General features: G+C 40.1%; 1 protein-coding gene across 3 annotated transcripts in view; it reads left to right on the top strand.

The window, feature by feature from the left end:
• LOC121503695 (voltage-dependent T-type calcium channel subunit alpha-1I-like) overlaps window positions 1-18832 on the top strand; it is a 176231-nt gene that overhangs the window by 54006 nt on the left and 103393 nt on the right. For all 3 annotated transcript variants that reach the window (XM_041778221.1, XM_041778220.1, XM_041778222.1), the window contains 4 exons: window positions 3273-3621; window positions 4444-4536; window positions 11246-11567; window positions 11763-12151. In XM_041778221.1, the coding sequence (XP_041634155.1) occupies window positions 3273-3621; window positions 4444-4536; window positions 11246-11567; window positions 11763-12151 (1153 nt within the window). The remainder of the gene's footprint in view (window positions 1-3272; window positions 3622-4443; window positions 4537-11245; window positions 11568-11762; window positions 12152-18832) is intronic.

Here is an 18832-nt window from a genome sequence, read left to right as displayed (position 1 = left end):
GTGCTTGGCTTTGTCCCACAGTAGCCCAAGCAAAGCTGTAGAATGTCTCATTATAATCGATTTAAGGAGGAAGACTAGTTTCAGCTTTACTGGTTTTTAAGGAACTGTTTTTCAGTGTCACACCACCAAAGAAAGTAAAGCTCTTTAAGAGTAGTGGCTTGCACTCCTGGTTGAATTTTCACCTTTCAAGTCTGATGGGTGAATTTCTATAAAGCTCTGTGTTCAAAGGACAAGGGCAAAGGTCAATACTGGATGCTCCTGATGTGGGCTCTTGGTCTTCAAGTTGCACTCCATTAAAAAACAGGCATGATTCTGTCCTGAAATCACTGCAGGGCCTCAGGAACATTTCCAGAGATCATTTTTTGTCAACACAGTTGGCCGTGCCATCCACATATCATGCAAAGTTGAAGCCATATGTGAACAGGATCCAGAAACGTCACCGTCTTCTCTGCTGGCTCGAGGCTCATTAAAATGGACTGAGGCAAAATGGAAAACTGTTCTGTGGTCAGATGACTCAAAATTTGAAACTCCTTTTGGAAATTATGCCGTGTCCTGTTGACTAAAGAGAAGAGGGACCATCCAGCTTGTTCACCTGGATCAGTTATAAAGCCTGCATCTCTGATGGTATGGGGTTGCATTAGTGTCTATGGTCTAGGCAGCTTACACATCTTGAAAGGAACTATCAATGCTGAAAAGTAGAAAGATGTTTTACAGCAACATATGCTCCCATCCAGACAGCATCTCTTTTTAGGGAAGGCTTTGACTATTTCTGCAAGACAGTGCTAAACCACATACCACATCCATCACAACAGCATGGCTTCACAGGAGAAGAGTCCGGGTGCTGAGGTGGCCTGCCTGCGGTCCAGACCTTTCATCAGGAGAATGATAATAAGAAAAAATCCAGAAAAAAAAACCTGTTGAGCAGCAAGCATGCATATTTGTCTTCAATGTTTCCTTTCTGTATTTACATTAATGCTATATCAGCTGATAAAATGTTTCAAATTTAAATGCCAAACACGTTATTATAATTTTTAATATCAAATCAGAAAATGAAGCTTCTAAATTTACAAACTAGAGCAGATCCTGAAAGAAGCATCTCTTTGTTATAAATAGGCATGTATTGTGCATCAAAATGAATCAGTTGGAATTTGAAATAGATTTAAATCAAACAGCGACCCTGGAAGCTATAACAAAATTGAACTAGGGCTGCAAGCAGCACTGAAGGCATCCGCCCTTGTATGATAATAGTGGGTGTTAACAAACCCGTGTCGTGTGCTGCAGCACGGCAGAGAGACCACAGAGATCTTTCTTTGAGCATCATTACGTTAATAATCAGCATGGTGCACTTGCTACTACCACTACTGTCACATGGTGACAGTATGTCAGAGGTTGGTGTTCACAGGTAGAAGTAATGAGAGAAGGACTATTTATAATGTAAAATTAAAAAAAGATTGGAATTTTAATTTCAAGGTGCTAATGGCATCTTACAGTAGAGGGACTAGTTTGATCAAATGTGAGGTCAATAAATTAGCCAAAAATCATCAGAAATTACCAAAATTTGACACTTTTTTGTTCATAGTTCAGTTCCTATATGTTTGAGAGGATGGTCATAATGTAATTTTTGTTCGTCTCATCACGATACATATGTGTACCAATTTTCAGACCTGTAGGTCTTACCCACTCCCCTGGGGGGAGCTGTATAATGGACTTGCACAATTCCACTACCAGAGAAGAATTTCACTAGGGGAACTATTTTCTGTGAGGTTTCTGGGACTTTCAGGGCGTGTTAAGGCCCCCAAAACAGGCTGCAAAGTGTCGGAATAATAATAAGAAGAATAGGTAAGAACGCCTACAGATGTAATAGGGTCCTCGTTTGGAGGTCGGTGTTCAGGCCCTGATTATTTCATACAATATAGAAAGAGCTACACCTTTACTAGAGTGTTTGCAGAAATAATCCAGCTTCTTTTTTCTCAGAGAACGCTGAAGACAAATAAATGTCAAAGTGCAAAGAAAGCCATGTCTTAATGCTTTAAAGGCTGATTAGGACTCTGTAACCTGTGCTCTTCACAGTGAATATTACAGGGATAAAATAAAAGAATAATCAGAAAAGACAGAGCAGCAGTGCTGAGTAACCTTGAGATGAGATGGTAAAGCCTGCCTCTAAATTGAATGCAAAATGGCTTCTTGTTCTTTGTTTTTTATGTCTAACAAAGTCTAATAACAAAGTTTTAAGGTTGCTGTGAAACTTTAGGTGGTCTTCTTAGAATGACGATTTACCACCTCCTTTCTCTGCTCCAAACAGATAAGTAAAGGAGCGTGTGGGATTGAATGAGACGTCTTCGTTGGTGTTAGACTTCTCCTCGGGCCACTCATTTTGTCATGGCCTGACCAAAGCATGACCCCGCCCTGTTTACCGCTCCTGTCAGCACGCCTTTGGTTCGCTGCACTGGCTTAAGGCGCTGCTTGCTAGTTCACTGCTGGGTCAGGATTCTCTCTCTCTCACATATTGTATCTCTCACAGCTCCAGTGTCATCCTGATAATAGTCCGGTAAAGAACAGGCGTCGGGGGCTCTTTGTTTCTTTTATGTCTGTTTGATGTTCCCTTTTTTTCTGTAATTCAACAGCACTGAGGAGATAAAACGGTCCACAGAACGGTTGTAGAGGAAGCTAGTCTGTGTGTGTTTGCATGCACATTTGTGCACACTGCACACAGGATTGCACTTGTATTGTTCAATGTAGGAGTATGTGCTACCTAACTGTAGGATTATTGACTTAACTCAGTAGCCTGCTCTCAGATGTTTTCTATCTTAGATTCATTCACAGTAACTGACTGTGCAGCAGATGAAAATAGTTAATTGCAAATAGTTTTGGCCACATGCGCCAACAGATTAAATTTCAGGGTCATTTCAGGGTTTAAAACCCACAAATCAAAGCCTGCATTGCATGCAATAAAGAACTAGAGTGGCTGGTAGGTGAAAGTGTAGGTCAAGAAGAGTGGCTGGGGTGATTTTTGTGGAGGTATGATTGGCAGAAATCTTATAAAAGTGTATGGGGGTCAAATTGATGTATGAAGTAAGCACCAGTTATAAAAAGACATAAGAAACAGTTAAAAAAAAAAAAAAAATGCCATTTTTGTATTGTTTGCATGCCTTCTAAAACCATAAATGCCTTCCTCAGATTTTTAGGTGTAAGAACTGTAGAAACAGGATAAAAATGCATAATTTACAGTATTATATACCCAACTAACTGAGTTTCTCACCCTGTCCCTTCAGCTCTTCAGGCATGACTCTTCCTCCTCCGTACTACCAGCCAGAGGAGGATGACGAGCGCCCCTTCATCTGCTCCCTGCCTTCTGACAATGGCATCATGTCATGTTCCGACGTGCCGGCGAGGCGCGAAGGAGGACGCACATGCTGTCTGGACAAGGAGGACGCGCTCCACAGACAGGCTCTGGGCCTGAGTCCTGAGCCCATGATGAACGGTAGCGGGGCTGGTGAGGCACTGGGTCTGTGCATTAACTGGAACCAGTATTACACTCGATGCCACACTGGGAACAGCAACCCCCACAAAGGTGCCATCAACTTTGACAACATTGTGTACGCCTGGATCGTCATTTTTCAGGTACGTCTGATATAAGCGCAAAGGCCAGTGTGGTGACGGACGGTAGAATGTTTATGCTGTTTTGTGGTTTAAAAAGAAGTGATGCCTTCTTTCTTGTAGGCCTATTAAAGAAAGATTTGAAGCATTTTATAAACCAGCAAAACTGCTTGTTGAATGTGCATTGATACAGTCAAATCTAGTGGTTCTTAACTGGTGGGTCAGGACCCAAAAATGGGTCATGGAGCTCTTTTCAGTGGGCCATGAATGTGTGCTAAAACAAAAAAACAGGAGGCAAAGGGTAAATTTGTACATGTACTTATAAGGTTTCCTTTGATTCTAAGTAAATTTCAGCATTTGTCTCAAGCTTTCCTCTTATTTATCTCCTTTTTTGGACAAGAAAGCTGTTTTTTTTCACAAGATAACATGAAAATTCTTAAAAAGTTGACCAAATTTCTTTGATGTCCCTGGAGAATGAGGTAAAATAAGATGTATGCAACCTAGTAGTAATTAGTTGGAGTAAAAGCTCATATGAGCTCTGATGTGGACCAAAGAAGTGAACTCTGGTCAGCTTAAGAACAGGGGTCTAAGCTTGCTTCCAAACAAACTCTGGTGCTGTTTGTTTTTGGTGTGAAAGCAAAGCGGAGCAACGTGTGAACCATAGTACACTAGGATTAACGGACATATTAATGACATTTTATGCACTCAGATACATGTCCGGACCTTCTCTTTGAAGGAAGGAAGGAAGGAAGGAAGGAAGAAAGAAAGAAAGAAAAGTCTAACTTTGCATTCTAAAGTGTTCAAACTTGTTTATTTCTCAACACTCAGCAGAATCTCTTCTTCCAGGTGATCACTCTGGAGGGCTGGGTGGAGATCATGTATTATGTAATGGATGCCCACTCCTTCTACAACTTCATCTACTTTATTTTGCTCATCATCGTAAGTCAAACTCTTCTCTAAAATTATTTCTTTTATTTTGTGTTCTTGATGATAAAAATATGTTATGATTATGGCCTCTGCGGGGTCCCACCATCCACAGATTAAATGAGTATATTTCCCGAGAGCTGGATGAAAGTGATAATAGACTTGTATAAATCAATAGTAGTCTAAAGGACTGTCTACTCTCAGTGTCTCAGAGAGAGGAAGAAAGACGTGGCTACAACATGCATTTATCACGGTGTGAGCAGCAGCGATGAGGAACAGAGGAGGAAAGACAAGTAGATGTATAAAGCATCTCAAAGACTGTGGGCCTGATTCATGCACAGTTTTTAAATGCACCCTTAACTGCACTGCAGAGCAAATAGCGACTATGTGCACTGCTGTTTACATGCCATTGTGCAGTCATTCCAGTTTATTTGCTTTTTTAATGCAAATAAATCTACAAAAAGCATTCCATTTATAGATAAGGGTATTCACAGCCCCTAAAACCTATAGGATCCGCCCACACCATGTTTTATTTTTATCTTGCATGACCTCACTTCTTGGGACTCTATGATAAAAAGCAGTAACCAAAGCAGGAGATTGGCCCTAAAAACACCGGCCTCTTCCTCACAGCATTGCTCTCATCATATGCCGGGGTGACTGTTGCATCGTGACTGTAGCTGTAAATTTCATCTGACCCAAGGTTTGCTTTGCCAGTGTGAGCAATCTTATTGCAGCCAAAGATAGCAGACGGGGTGTCACAGAGTAATCACTTTTGCCTGTTTTTTTTTTTTTTGCAGTCACACTGATCACAAAGTCAGGCAGTGTGGATTGTATAGGCTCATATGACAACTACAGAGCACGATGCAACGCCTGATTACATCCTTTAATTAGATAAAACACACTTGAGTATGTCAGGAGAACTTTTTAGATAAGAGGGCAGACCAAACAGGCAGGCTTGTTTGATTTCATGATGAATCTTCTTTGTGTGGTAAAAGACTGATTGCACAAATATGCAGCCTCTCTTTTTAGCTGTCTGGTTTCTTTCTCTTATGTAGCTGCCCTCTCTCATGATGTCACTTTCCTCTTGTTCTTTTCACCTACGAGTCTGTGGATGTCCGATTATTCCTTTTTTAAAAATCATAGTCAGTAATCGTAATTTATCACATTTTTTATCACGTTCAAAATTATATTCGATTATGTGAATCAGTTCTTTCCAGTGTCTTAATTTTCTGATCAAATATAGCCTGTGGAGCTGGCAGACAGCTTCAGAGCGCTTATTCTGTTAGATACATTGTTTAATACCATTAAACATAAAGAATAGGCAGGATTGCATGTATAAAACACATTGTCTCTCTCAGCACACTGCATATTTTGGGTTGAAATGTCGAAAACACAAGTACTTTTGGTAAAAATGACTGTAAAAAATAACAAATATTGTGTATTTTAAAGGGCATGGTATCAAAAACAATGGAAGGATGCAAAAGCTGCTCCTCTGCTACCATCCATCTAACTCAGGGATGGGCAACTTTGGTTAGTGAGGGGCACACAGATTTTATCCACACTGGGTGATATTGATAAAAATGATATGATTCTCTTAATTTAAGTTATAATTATTATTGATTTCACCTAAGAAACAAATATAAAGCTTTCATCAGAACTTATAACACCAAGATTTTTATAATTAAAATCAAATGCAAATAAAAATCCTTAGTTCAATGAAATAAACACAGAATTTGAGATAATTTAAGCAATATTTTAAAAGCAATAAACAGTATTTTTTATCTTAATATATTTAACAAACACTTTTGTTCTTAAAAAATGCATTTATAAATACCTATAAAATAGTTTTACAGAAACAATCATAGTCATTTATATCTTTTTATTTCTTGCAAACATCTAAAGTTATACTAGTAATCAAAATTATTATTGAAATAATTCAAATCTTTTTATGGCAGATATTTCTGTATTTTTTTCATGTATGGATATTTGGAATCGACTAGTGGGAGCCAGTGTTGATTTCATTGACAAGCTATGACTAAAAATGTTTGTTTACAGCCTTTTTTCTATGACAAAAACTAGAGTAAGACTAACAAAAATAGATCTGTGATGATTTAAACTGACAAAAACTAACTTTAGTTTTTATCAAGATGGCTAAAACTAGACTGAAATGTAATGTAGTTATTTTTTCAGACATTGAAAATCAGTGATATTTCTCCACTGGTTGTAAATCTTTCAAAAAAACAATGCAGCTGTAGCTATTCTGCCTGTCAGCTGTAGAAAGCAGGGACCCCAGGTTTGGCAGGGTGCAGAGAACACACTACCATGATTTGGTACCAGATTTAGGCAAGAAAAGAAATGCTTGGACTAAAAGTAAAGACTAAAAAGTGAAGACTTTTTATGGACTAAAACTAGACTAAAATGTTTTGAGTTTTCGTCGACTACAACTAGACTAAAAATAACAGGGTATAAATGACTAAAATGTGACTAAAACTAAAAGACAATCTAAAGATGAAGACTGAGACTGAATTAAAAATAGCTGCAAAAATTAACACTGGTGGGAGCAGGCACAGTTGACCTCCCCTGATCTAACTTTGTCGTTTATGTTTACTTTCATTGCCGTGGCTGTGTTCGTTGTGCTTCCTTATTAAGTCCAGTAAGCTTGCTTCCCGATTGGCTATCGCTCTGTTCCACATAATAATCCTGCTCATGCCTGCTTGGCTGTCCGAACAGGATTTCTGATTGTAAATATCATGATCTCGAGGTGAGGCAGCTCTGATCATTACCTGAGCAGATCAGAGAGGGAAAAATCCCCCTGAATTCTCGGTAACATCAGTCAGAAACGCCAATCCATTTACCTATGTTAAATCGAATGCTGCATTTGAACCATTTGGAGTAGAAGCACCAACAAGGCGTCTTTAGAAAAGTAACACTCTGAAGTGTCTTCCCAAACTGTTTTGGGTAATACAACAAAAAAACATTTTTATTCTGAGTTGTATCCTGATGCTGAGGCCTGTAGATTGCTGGGAGGATTTAGCTGGAAAACTCAACTGGACCAAAGCATGAACCCTTGGCTAGTTAAGATTCAAAGATGAGAGCAATAGAAGAGAAAAAGAGGATTTTAAACCTGATTTTGAGGAGAAATGAGGAGAAATCCAGGCGTTTCAAACTGGAGACTACATGAATGATTGAGGTTGGCAGACATTTTTCTTTATTGCATTGCTAATAATTGCCTGGAAAAAGACATTGTCACAGCAAATCTAGGGGATGTAATCCTGTTTTTGGACTAAATATTTGACTGGATTTAGATTGTAATCAGGAGAGCTGGTGACACTTTGGTTATTGTTTGTTTATTTCCAGCCTGACAAATGCATTAGTTGTGGCTGTTGTGGAGGTTTTATCCTGGAACGGCTAACACAGTCAGAAACCTGAGAATCAGAGCTTTCTGAGGATGTTTATCAAGGGGCATACTTATTAGGGCTGAACGATTATGGAAAATAATGTAATTGCGATTTTTTTTGTCCCCTATATTGCAATTGCGATTTGATATGCAATTATTCCTGAAGTTTCTTTTATTCCTAAACAATGGCTGAACAATTCTTTAAAAGTGTCTAATTCTGATTATTTTGATTTTTTGCAGTTGATATAAATATTGCAAAAATGTTTGTAGACTATTTTAACAAAGGGCACCTGAATGTGTGCGTGATATGTTATGTCTCTGCTGCAAAAAAGAAGTTTAAAACTACTATTTTGACACAAAAAAAGAAGAATTTTGCGATTTAAAAATTGCAGCAGGCCATGCTGCAATAGAATCTAATTTTCAATTAATTGCCCAGCCCTAATACTTTGAACAATCATTTTGATGATAACTTAAAAAAAAAAATGTCAGCCTGCCAGTGGGTCCTCAGATCTGTAAGGGGTTATTTCACCTTTCAAAGGAAATTCTGTCAGGATAATCTTTAGATTCACCTGATTATCAGGCCTTTGCTCACTTGGTCATGGGGGGAATCAGACCCAAAATCAACAAATTTATCCTATAGTACAGGGGTGTTAAACTCAATCACAGCAGGGGCCAGATTCTGGATTCTGAACCTAAATGATTTTGAGATTAAAAGGTCAACATGAAAAGTTAATAACTCAAATCTGAGATTAAGAATCAAATGTATACATTTTAAGGTAAAAACATGACATTTAAAGTCAAAACAATGGTTTAACAGTCAAAAAATGAGATAAAAGTCAAAGTCATTAATTTTAAAAGTCAAAATATAAAATGATATTCAAAATCGAGTTTTAAAGGTTAAAAAAATGAGATAGGTGTCAAAGTTAGGAGTCGAAATGGTCAGCAAACCCGAGATAAAATTGTAAATCATGATATTTAACAATCAAAACATGAGGTATACATCTAAAATGTCAGTTTAAAATGTCAAAATATGAGATTAAATTTCAAATTCATGAGTTTTAAAAGTCAAAATATGAGGAGTTAGAAGTTGAAAAAGGTCGAAACATGAGATAAAAGTCAAAATCATGATTTTAAAAGGTCAAAATAGGGTTAAAAATCTAAAATTTTGAATCTGAAAGGTAGAAATACGGGATCTAAAGTAAAAGTTATGAGATGTAAAGGTTAAAATATGAAATAAACAGTCAACACCATACTTTTAGTCATAACTGTGAGATGCAAAATTTAAAATATAGAGAAAACACAGAATTCTCCTACGTTCCTGACTTTTTATCACATTTTTACTGTTTACTTTTTCTAATTTTTATGACTCAACAAGGATATTTTAAATCATCAAGGTTACGTTTACATTTTTATACTTTGAGGAAATCTGCAGACTTCACATTGGTTGGCCAGTTCTAATAAAAATATCATATGATCTGGTGGGCCGGGTATAACTACACCACCGGCCAGATTTGGCCCCCCAGCCTTGAGTCTGACACCCCTGCTGTAGTGTGTACCCGCCGTAGCTTAAAAGTTTGTACTCAAAGAAACTCAAAGACACGAAAAATTCGGCCTCCCTGGTGTCAGATGTTCTCATTTATATTTGCCTGAAATATCACTAAGTGTGCATTCTTGAGTCTGTATTGGCACCACATTGCAGAGTGCTGGTAAATGGATGAAGTGACAAAGGGCTAAGTGCTACAGAGCAGCCCATCATTAGGAGGTTTGTCTGCCTGTTTGAGTGCGATGAGAGTTTCAGAGAAGTAGAAAAGAGATCTGCACATAAATATATGTGACAGCTGCAGCCACATAGGCTCCATCAGTGGTAGGTTAGGCCTGCCATCTTCATTAGTATAAGAGCCTGTGTGCATACATGCCTCTGTCAACGCTAGTGTGGATGTTTTTATTCATGCATGCATAATGCAGAGATCATCTCAATGCGTGATATTGGAGTGCCCGCGCTGATTATGCGCAAAGCTGTCCACTGATCAGAATCACAGAATAGACACACACAGATGCGAACCTGGAGGGAAATCAAAGCTCCACGCACCTGCAGGTCGGCTTTGACCCCCGGGCCACAGATGGGCATCTCTCCTCCCTCTCCACTCACACCTCCTCTCTATGGTTCCTCTCTGTGTGGGTTTCTCTCCACTCCTCTCCTTTTCCAGCTTTTTCTAGTCTGTCTTTCACCTTCCCCTGCATCTTTGATCACCGTGATGAAAGCCCACAGGTGGAAGGTGGTTAAGTTTGGGTTTTAATCGTGCATGTTTTATGGAGGGTATCTGCTGGCCTGGTGGGTGTGCATGGAGTGTTTCCTGAGCCGAAACAGAGGAACATGTCCAGATTTGTAATGAACAAAACTGAGACTCTGCTGCGAGCTGCTCCATCTATCTAGCAGTCTGGTTCTGAGTTGTTCAGCATCAGCTTATATTGATCTAATCATTGTTCTGTAACCAGCTTGGAGTAGTCCAATAAAAGCCATTTCACGGGTCTGGAGTGATTCCAATTACTGCCGCTAAAAGGGTCGGCCAACATGTATCATTCACCTCCCATCATCCTCTGCAGCTCTCTCCAACCTTCACTCTGACTCCTGACATCCCTTTTGTGCACAGACATGAAGAGACAGGCAGAGAAATATTTGTGAGGAGGGTGAGAGATGTTTGGATATTAAGTTAGAGTCATGGCAGCAGGGGATGTGAAATTTAGTCAAAGAGTCGGAGAATAAAGACGATGATAAAGAGAGAGATAGTCAGACACTGAACTCAGCTTTGGGCATGTGTTGGCTCAGTCTGTCTGCTCCAATCAGCCTGGGTTTGGTGGGAAGCCAGCCCTCCGAGACCTTTAGCATGTGTGCTAACATTTCTACAGGGGAATTGGCACACATTAGAAGAATCAGCAAGTGTGTGAAGCAAAATAAAGACTGAATTCGTAGTAGAAGGATCCAGAATCCTACGTCTATGAAATCAACGATATCTCCTTCAGCCAAAGGCGGAGGCTTTAAATAAATCACTGCGCTGGTTTTACTGGTTAAGTTAATTTTGGTCAAGCTTTTTAAATCTTAATATCCTTTAGCCCCCTTGAATTTTATTACATTTATTATGGACTACAGTTTTTACATAGTTTCACTGCAGAACATGCAGCTGATGTGCTGCAAAGAACATTTTGCTTTTTTTCAGCCCTTGTCCCTAGTAGGGCCTTTGACCAGACGCAGTGATTTAAAAGAATAAAGAAACAATAAATGCAGATAAATTAATACCTTTATTCTTCTGCTGTCCCATGTTGTCCTAGATCGGATCATTCTTCATGATCAACCTGTGCCTGGTCGTCATCGCCACCCAGTTCTCTGAGACCAAACAGCGGGAGCACCAGCTGATGCAGGAGCAGAGGGCTCAGTGCCTGTCCTCCTCCACCCTGGCCAGCATGGCGGAGCCAGGGGACTGCTACGAGGAGATCTTCCAGCTGGTCTGCCACGTCCTCAGAAAAGCTAAGAGGAGAACGGCGGCTCTCTACTACACCCTGAGGGGCAAACCTCCTCCAGCTGGAGGCCGGGGGAACAGGCGTGGTGGGGGGCATGTGAGCGGAGAGCACCATCACTCCAGGCACCCGAGATGTGAGTGAATTTATGTGGTTTACACTTTGAATTCAGTGTTTAGTTCCCGTAAGCCATTCTGATCACTGAGACAATAGATGCATATTATGATTGTGTTACCCATGGCTAAGATGAAGCTTTATCTTCTCTGCCTCTATCTAGTAATAATAATAATAATAATAATAATAATAATGCATTTTATTTATTTTATTTTAGTAACCCACTGTCCACACCAGAGCAGGCAAGAGCACTGCTCCCAGCCACTCGCCAACTCCATCAGTCTGTCCGTCCCCCAGAGTCCCGAAGACTGCCCGATTTGTGCGTTATCACTGAAAGACGGGGCGAGGGCCGCAGGGGACTCGGTTAACGGGGAGGACGGTGAGGAGGATGTGGTAAAAGAGAGCAGCAAAGAGGAGAACCATCTAGAAGAGAGGGGAGATGGAGAGAAGAAGAGGAGGAGGACTTGCTTTGGACATTGTAGAGACATGTGGAACGATATGAGGAGGAAACTGTGGGGCATCGTGGAAAGCAAATACTTCAGTAGAGGAATAATGATCGCTATTCTCATCAACACTATCAGTATGGGCATCGAGCATCACAACCAGGTAAGACCATAAATACTACAGGCCTCATTCACCAGCTGTTTAAACGCTCTGAAGAGTCTGACATTCCCCAAAGATATTCTATCTGTTTTAAGCTGTTTGACGGCACCAGACCAAAGTAGAGCTTTTATTTTTGTGTAAAACATGACAGATTTTCTATACTCACTTTATCAGTAGAAGCTGCCTGCTGGGGTTCTCCTTCCTGTAAAGATGTACTGGCATTGATAACACAAAGAGAAACAATTTCTATGTAGGATCTGCACAGGGCTCTGAATTGTCAGCATGCTCAGTGATGTGGTTTCTCTTATCATTTGTAGTTAAAGCTGTATTGACGAATTACCTATCAGCAGGCTTTGGTGTATGTGCACTAATTACTCACGAGCTCCCATCAGTGGTCATCTAATGAAGATTTACCGCTCTCTATAAACAACGATCCTGATTAAAGTGTAGCTGACAATCAAATAGATCAAACATGTCGACTAGAGCCACAAGTCTGCTTGACACTGTCACCAGAGCCAATTAGCATGTTCATTACCTGGGTTCTTCCTGGAAAGCATCAGGAATGATTGAGCCGACCTGCATTCAACAAACATTTTAAACATTTCTTTCTTCTCCTCTTGGGGACGGATCAGAGAAGACTTTCATGGATACAAACCAGCATCAGGATGTTATTCAAACCTGTTAATTGCAAGTAAATCACAACAAAATCTGTTTTAATTTTTTTGGCTCAACCTCTAACTCCATTTGGTCTTAAACTGTAGGTGAGGACACACTACAAGATTTTTGCCAGAGTTTATCCACGATTCCCGGTTGGGCAAAGTCTGCACCAGTTGGGGACAGTCGTCATGGTTATGCTGGCCACACACTAGACGATTTTTAAATCTGAAACAATTTTATAAACGTGGGAAACCACAGACATAAGGACAAATTCAAAAAATTTTTCATCTTTAATCCTCTGAATGCACACACTAGACAACTCAGCCAGACTGTCAGATCACTGGAGACCACACACGTGCCGGCCGACCTGCCAACAACCTCGCGTGATCACGTGACTTCAGAAAAAAAACAAACAGATGTTTGGCGATATATCCTCTTGCTTTCTCTCCACAACAGGCTGCCCTGCATGCAGGTGCAGCAAAAATCCTAGAACAAGGTAAAGACTCAGGATTAAAATCCTGGCTGGAATGAAGCTACAGCTTTGTTTATGGTTATGAGCGGTGAAATTACGTATGATCCAGCTGGTGACTCTACCCCATCTGCTCACTGTCATTGGTTGTTGTGGGTCCTCCGTCAGAGGCACTACGACCTAGAATCATAAATCTCAAAAGTGTTTGATATTTACAATTTGGGGTCTGGGAGGATACGACGCGATTTGGAGCAGTAAAATAATCGTGTTGACACCACATACATGCAGATTATTTAGATGAATAATCATTTGTGACAGGCCCCACTCAGGATATGCCCCTACAATCGTCGGGGAGGCAAATCTTGCCTCAAGTCAGGCTAAAAATCCTGTAGTGTGTGGTCGGCCTTAGTCGGCACAAAGATCTAGTGTGTGAGGGTAATAGACCCGACCTGACCGCAGTCACAGTCAATTACACATGTTTGAATTTTAGGAGCCGAATCTGGAAGCAACCAGGCAGTGTGTACTAATTACTGACCCAACTGCAAACACATGGTGCCAACATCCAATAAAAAAGAGAGGATGGGACACAGGAAATAGCATCACCCTCATGAGAGTTTGCATAAGAGTTTGATGCATTTAGTTGGCTGTAGTTTGACGAATCATCTGTGATCCCCAGTCTTTCAGTCATCATACAAAAATCACATTCCTCCAAGTAGTCTTTATTGTGCATTCACTCTTCTGTTCAAGTCCTCCTGCCTCTTCCCCTGTGGTGGTCCTGGAAAGTGACTGACTTTATAATGGACTTCTTACACCATCATAGTATCTCATTTACAAACATTTATTAGAATAGCATGTGTCTTTCTTTCCAGGTGGGTGTGCAGCCAGATTATCGTCCTTATGATTGATCTCCTTCTGCAGTCTCTCCTGGGTCGATGGTCACTCTGATCTTCTATGGAGCATGTGTTATTTTAGAGAATGTCTCTGCATAACTTAAGTCAAATAATAATTACAAACTCTGAGTGTTTGTTCAAAGCATGTAAGACCAAAACTTATACTAACAGTAAGAGAATGAGATTAGGCCCAACAGATGAACAGGTGCTTCTTTGTGGTATAATTTTGTTTTACAAACAAACAAACACTGCGATGACAGTAAAGAAGCTCTATTTTAATGGACCAAGAAATAACTGCATTTATGTCGCAGACACCAATACCACATGGAAAAGGAAGTCCTGCCCTGAGGCCTTTAACTGCTATTGTTTGCTTCACAGGATTTATGTAGAAATTCAGATCCATTCCCAGAGGCTTGTATCATCAATAAGATAGCGAGAGATGGTAATTGCCTGAGCTCCAAGTCAGAGCAATGCAGAAGGTGGGAAATCATGCAGCTTAGACTCATACATTTTTAATGTGATGATCATAGAAAATTGAATAATAAACATTAGTACAAGGATGCAGCTCAAGTTTACTGCCAGATTAGCTTGCAGGCATCCATTCACAGTTACTTGTCAGGCAAATATCTTGCAAAGTATGGGATGCAGTGACCTAGCCCAGTGGTTCTCAACCTTTCAGCCCGCAACCCCCAAAATAAATGTGCTAGAGACCGGGGACCCCCCACTGTACCTGAAGGTGGCTGAACACAGCCATGCACAATCAAGAATAGTCATGTGCAGACAAGGCCGCCCATTAGGGGGGAAAAATGGGAGAGCTTTCTGGGACCCAGCCAAACCTGGGGCCAGCAAAATCATGGTCCATTGTAAAGTTAAGCAGTGGTATTTTATATTGAAACTGAATCATAACCACTCAGCAAAGAGATGATTTCAATTCATTTGTGTAGTAAGTAGCCCTCATAAAAATGTATATCCTTTTGTTTAAAACAGAATTAAAATACTTTAGAAAAAGCTAAAATGGGTTAATAATTGCAAAAATGGTGGGAAATGTGAAATTAGATTTTAAAAAGCGCAGGAATAGGTTAGAAATGCCAAAAATTAGATAAGAGTGGCAAAACATAACCAAAAAATGCCAAAAATGGGTTAAAGTGGCAAAAATGAGAATATTAAGTGGTAAAAGGGTATTCAAAAGTGGCTGGGGTATTCTTTAGGGTACCCTTTACTTTAGGGTATTCTAAAGTGGCACGAAAAAGTGGCAATTTGATGAAATGAAAGATGGCCATATCAAATTGTGAAATGTGGCTTAAAAAGTGGTAAAAGGGGTTAGTAGTGGCAATCATCTGTCAACAGAGCCAACAATAGGCGGATAGTGGCAAGATTTGGTTTAGAAGTGGCAAAAACCAGCTGAAAAAAAGTGGTAGAAAGGTTTTTAAATGGATAAAAAATGGGTTTTAAGTCGTAAAAACTTGTCAAAACGTGGCAAAATTGGTGTCAAGAGGCAACAGTGTAATTCAAACATGATCATCTGGAGACCCCCTCTCAGTGTCTTGTGACCCCAATGTTGGGAACCCCTGACCTAGCTGTTAGGATGCTTCACTTACAGGCTATTTTCTTGCATATTATTTCCTCCTCTTTATTCCTGATATATTTCTTTATCTATTGCCTTGTCAAAATAAAAGTGCAAAAGCCCAAGATTAAATCTTGAACGAAAAAAAGCAAAGCTTAGTGCATTTGATTAATATCTCTGAATCCACTGGTAAGAGTACAGATAAAATTGAGAGTCTAAACCAGTATTTTGTCAGCCATAACGGTGCATATTTTGAAATTCCACTTCCTTTTAAACCTTTAGAGTGAAATACTTGATAAAATGTCAACAAAGTTAGCTGATTTAATAATGTCACACTCTCCTCTCACTCCCACAAATCATCCCAGCCTCAGCAGATGAAACGCTCTCTGTGCTGATGAAGCAGCGCTGCCTGAAATATCATAATAGACGATGACATTCAGAGGGATGAGTGTGGGAGTGGAGCATCAGTGTCACTCAGTCTCCAGACAGAGGTGTAAACATTTAGCCCTGTGGTAGACAAAACTGAGCCGTCTATTAACACAGGCCCAGCTCCTCAGAGGAAGAGCAGGCAGGTGTGAGAGCGAGGAAGAGACAGTGAAGAGAGCGCACATGAACATACATGCAAACACAAATACACGCAGCATACCTTCATTTATCTACAATGTTTACACTCACAGAAGAACATGTCTGTGGATTGGCACATCAGTGGAAACACTGTAACGGACAGATTCTGAACACTCTCAATATACAACTCCCATTCCAAAAGAGTTGGGACACTGTGTAAAATATGAATTAAAACAGAAGTCAATGATTTTCAAATGTCATGAACCCATATTTTCTTCTTAGTAGATCATAAACAACATACCAGATGTTGAGACTGGGACATTTTACCATTTCAGGAACATATTGAAATTGATGGCAGCAACACATCTCAAAAAAGTAGGGACAGGGCCATATTAACCACTATAAAGCCATCTGCTCTTCTTCTAACAACAGTCTGAACAACTGGGAAGTGGGGAGACAAGTTGCTGAAGTTTTAGGAGAGTAATGTTGTCCCATTCTTGCTGCTCAACAGCCCTGAGTCTTCTTTGCTGTACTTTTCATTTTCTGATGCTCCAAATGTTTTCTATTGGTGAATGGTCTGGACTGCAGATAAGTCAGTTCAGGACCCAGACTCTTCTCCTGTGATGCCATGCTGTTGTGATGTATGTGGTTTAGTATTTTTTTTGCAAAAATAGCGAAGGCTTTCCCTGAAAGTGACATTGTCTAGTTGGGAGCATATGATGCTCTTAAATCTCTCTCTACTTTTCAGCATTGCTAGTTCTTTTCCAGATGTGTAAGCTGCCCACACCATAGACACTAATGCAACCCCATACCATCAGAGATGCAGGCTTTAGAACTGAGCAAGGAGAACAAACTGGATGCTCCCTCTCTTCTTTAGTCCACAGGACACGGTGTTCGTGGTTTCCAAAAGAAAATATTTCAAATTTTGATTGGCCTCAGAACAGCTTTCCATTTTGTGTCAGTCCATTTTAAAAGAGCTTTGGCCCAGAGAAGACGGTGGTGTTTCTGGATCTGATCAAATATGGCTTCTCCTTAGCATGTTCCAGCTCTAGCTGTCATTTGTGGATGACATGGCTAATTGTGTTATCAAACAATGATTTCTTGAAGTGTTCCTAAATGGAAAAAATTGGCCTTTGTGTCAGCTGTTTTTGTCAGCATGCTCACAGCTCCCTCAGTTGAAAACAGTTCAACTTTTGGAAAAATGCTGCAATCACCACTGCCACTTCTCCCTCAGTGACCGATCACAATAAAGAGGTGGAGAGACTTCTGATAATGGCAGGAGAAAAACTGTTCTGACTCATCTTTTTGAGGGTAAAGTTTCCAGGACAGGAATCCTTTACATTCCTTTCATGTTTTTGGTCTTATTTGGGAAAAAAGGAACAATGAAACACACAGACTTGTTAAAACACATGGAAAGCAGAGGTCAGCTTTATAGTCGAGCTACTAAAACAAACACAGATGAGAAGTGCTCTGAAACTTAGGATATAAGCAGTCCAGAGTTAGAAATGCTGGATGTGGACCCATGCCCTCATTGGATTTGTCTGATCGCTGCTTAACCGTCCTGGAAGCTTATCTGACTTGTCCACAGTAAACCAAAAAATAAATGGTCTCTCAATGCACTGAAAATTGAAATAATTTGTTGGATTAAACAAAAGGTAACCTTGCAAAGCAGATAGATGTCATCAGGATCATCCATCTTGCAAATCTCTAATCTGAAATGATTGTGCAAGGTTTGAGAACAGACCAGACCAATCAGTATTATTTGAGGAAATAAGCTGTAGCTTTCAGTGGTGTGGTATAGCAGTGGCTGCCGCTGGTGTAGCGTTTATCTTGGATGTATTGCTAGTTTTATCAGATGCGGATGGCATTTCTTTATTTAACGAGGAGCAAAGAACTAATTTGAAAGCCTTTTTGGGCAGAGATGTTTTTTCCTCTTCTCCTATCTGACCTTGGCATGAGTTTTATTCACCAACTAGCTCCACCATCCTCAAACTACAGCAGTGCCTGCCTGCTGAGCTCTTGTTACTTCTCAAAGCTGCGTATGTCTACTGCCTCATTTTGTCTTGTTGCTCTTAAGGTCTGTAATGAATAGGACAGACAAAGTGTTCATCCAATCATTTTCCAAGAATTCCCTTGAAAGTTCCTGACCTTCTCAGGCATTTTTAGGGGAGGATTCCTAAATGAATGTGAAATATACACTATATTGCCAAAATAATTCGCTCATCTGCCTTGAATCACATATGAATTTAAATGACATCCCATTCTTAATCCATAGGATTTAATATGACGTCGGTCCACCCTTTGTAGCTATAACAGCTTCAACTCTTCTGGGAAGGCTTTCCACAGGGTTTAGGAGAGTGTTTATGGGAATTTTTGACCATTCTTCCAGAAGCACATTTGTGAGGTCGTACACTGATGTTGGACGTGAAGACCTGGCTCTCAGTCTCTGCTCTAGTTCATCCCAAAAGTGCTCTGTCAGGTTGAGGTCAGGACTCTGTGCAGGCCAGTCAACTTCATCCACACCAAACTCTCTCATCCAT

This window comes from Cheilinus undulatus, linkage group 21, assembly GCF_018320785.1.
Source record: "Cheilinus undulatus linkage group 21, ASM1832078v1, whole genome shotgun sequence".
Classification (NCBI taxonomy): domain Eukaryota; kingdom Metazoa; phylum Chordata; class Actinopteri; order Labriformes; family Labridae; genus Cheilinus; species Cheilinus undulatus.
Note: the sequence above shows the minus strand (reverse complement) of the source record. Positions and strands in the feature narration are given on the sequence as shown.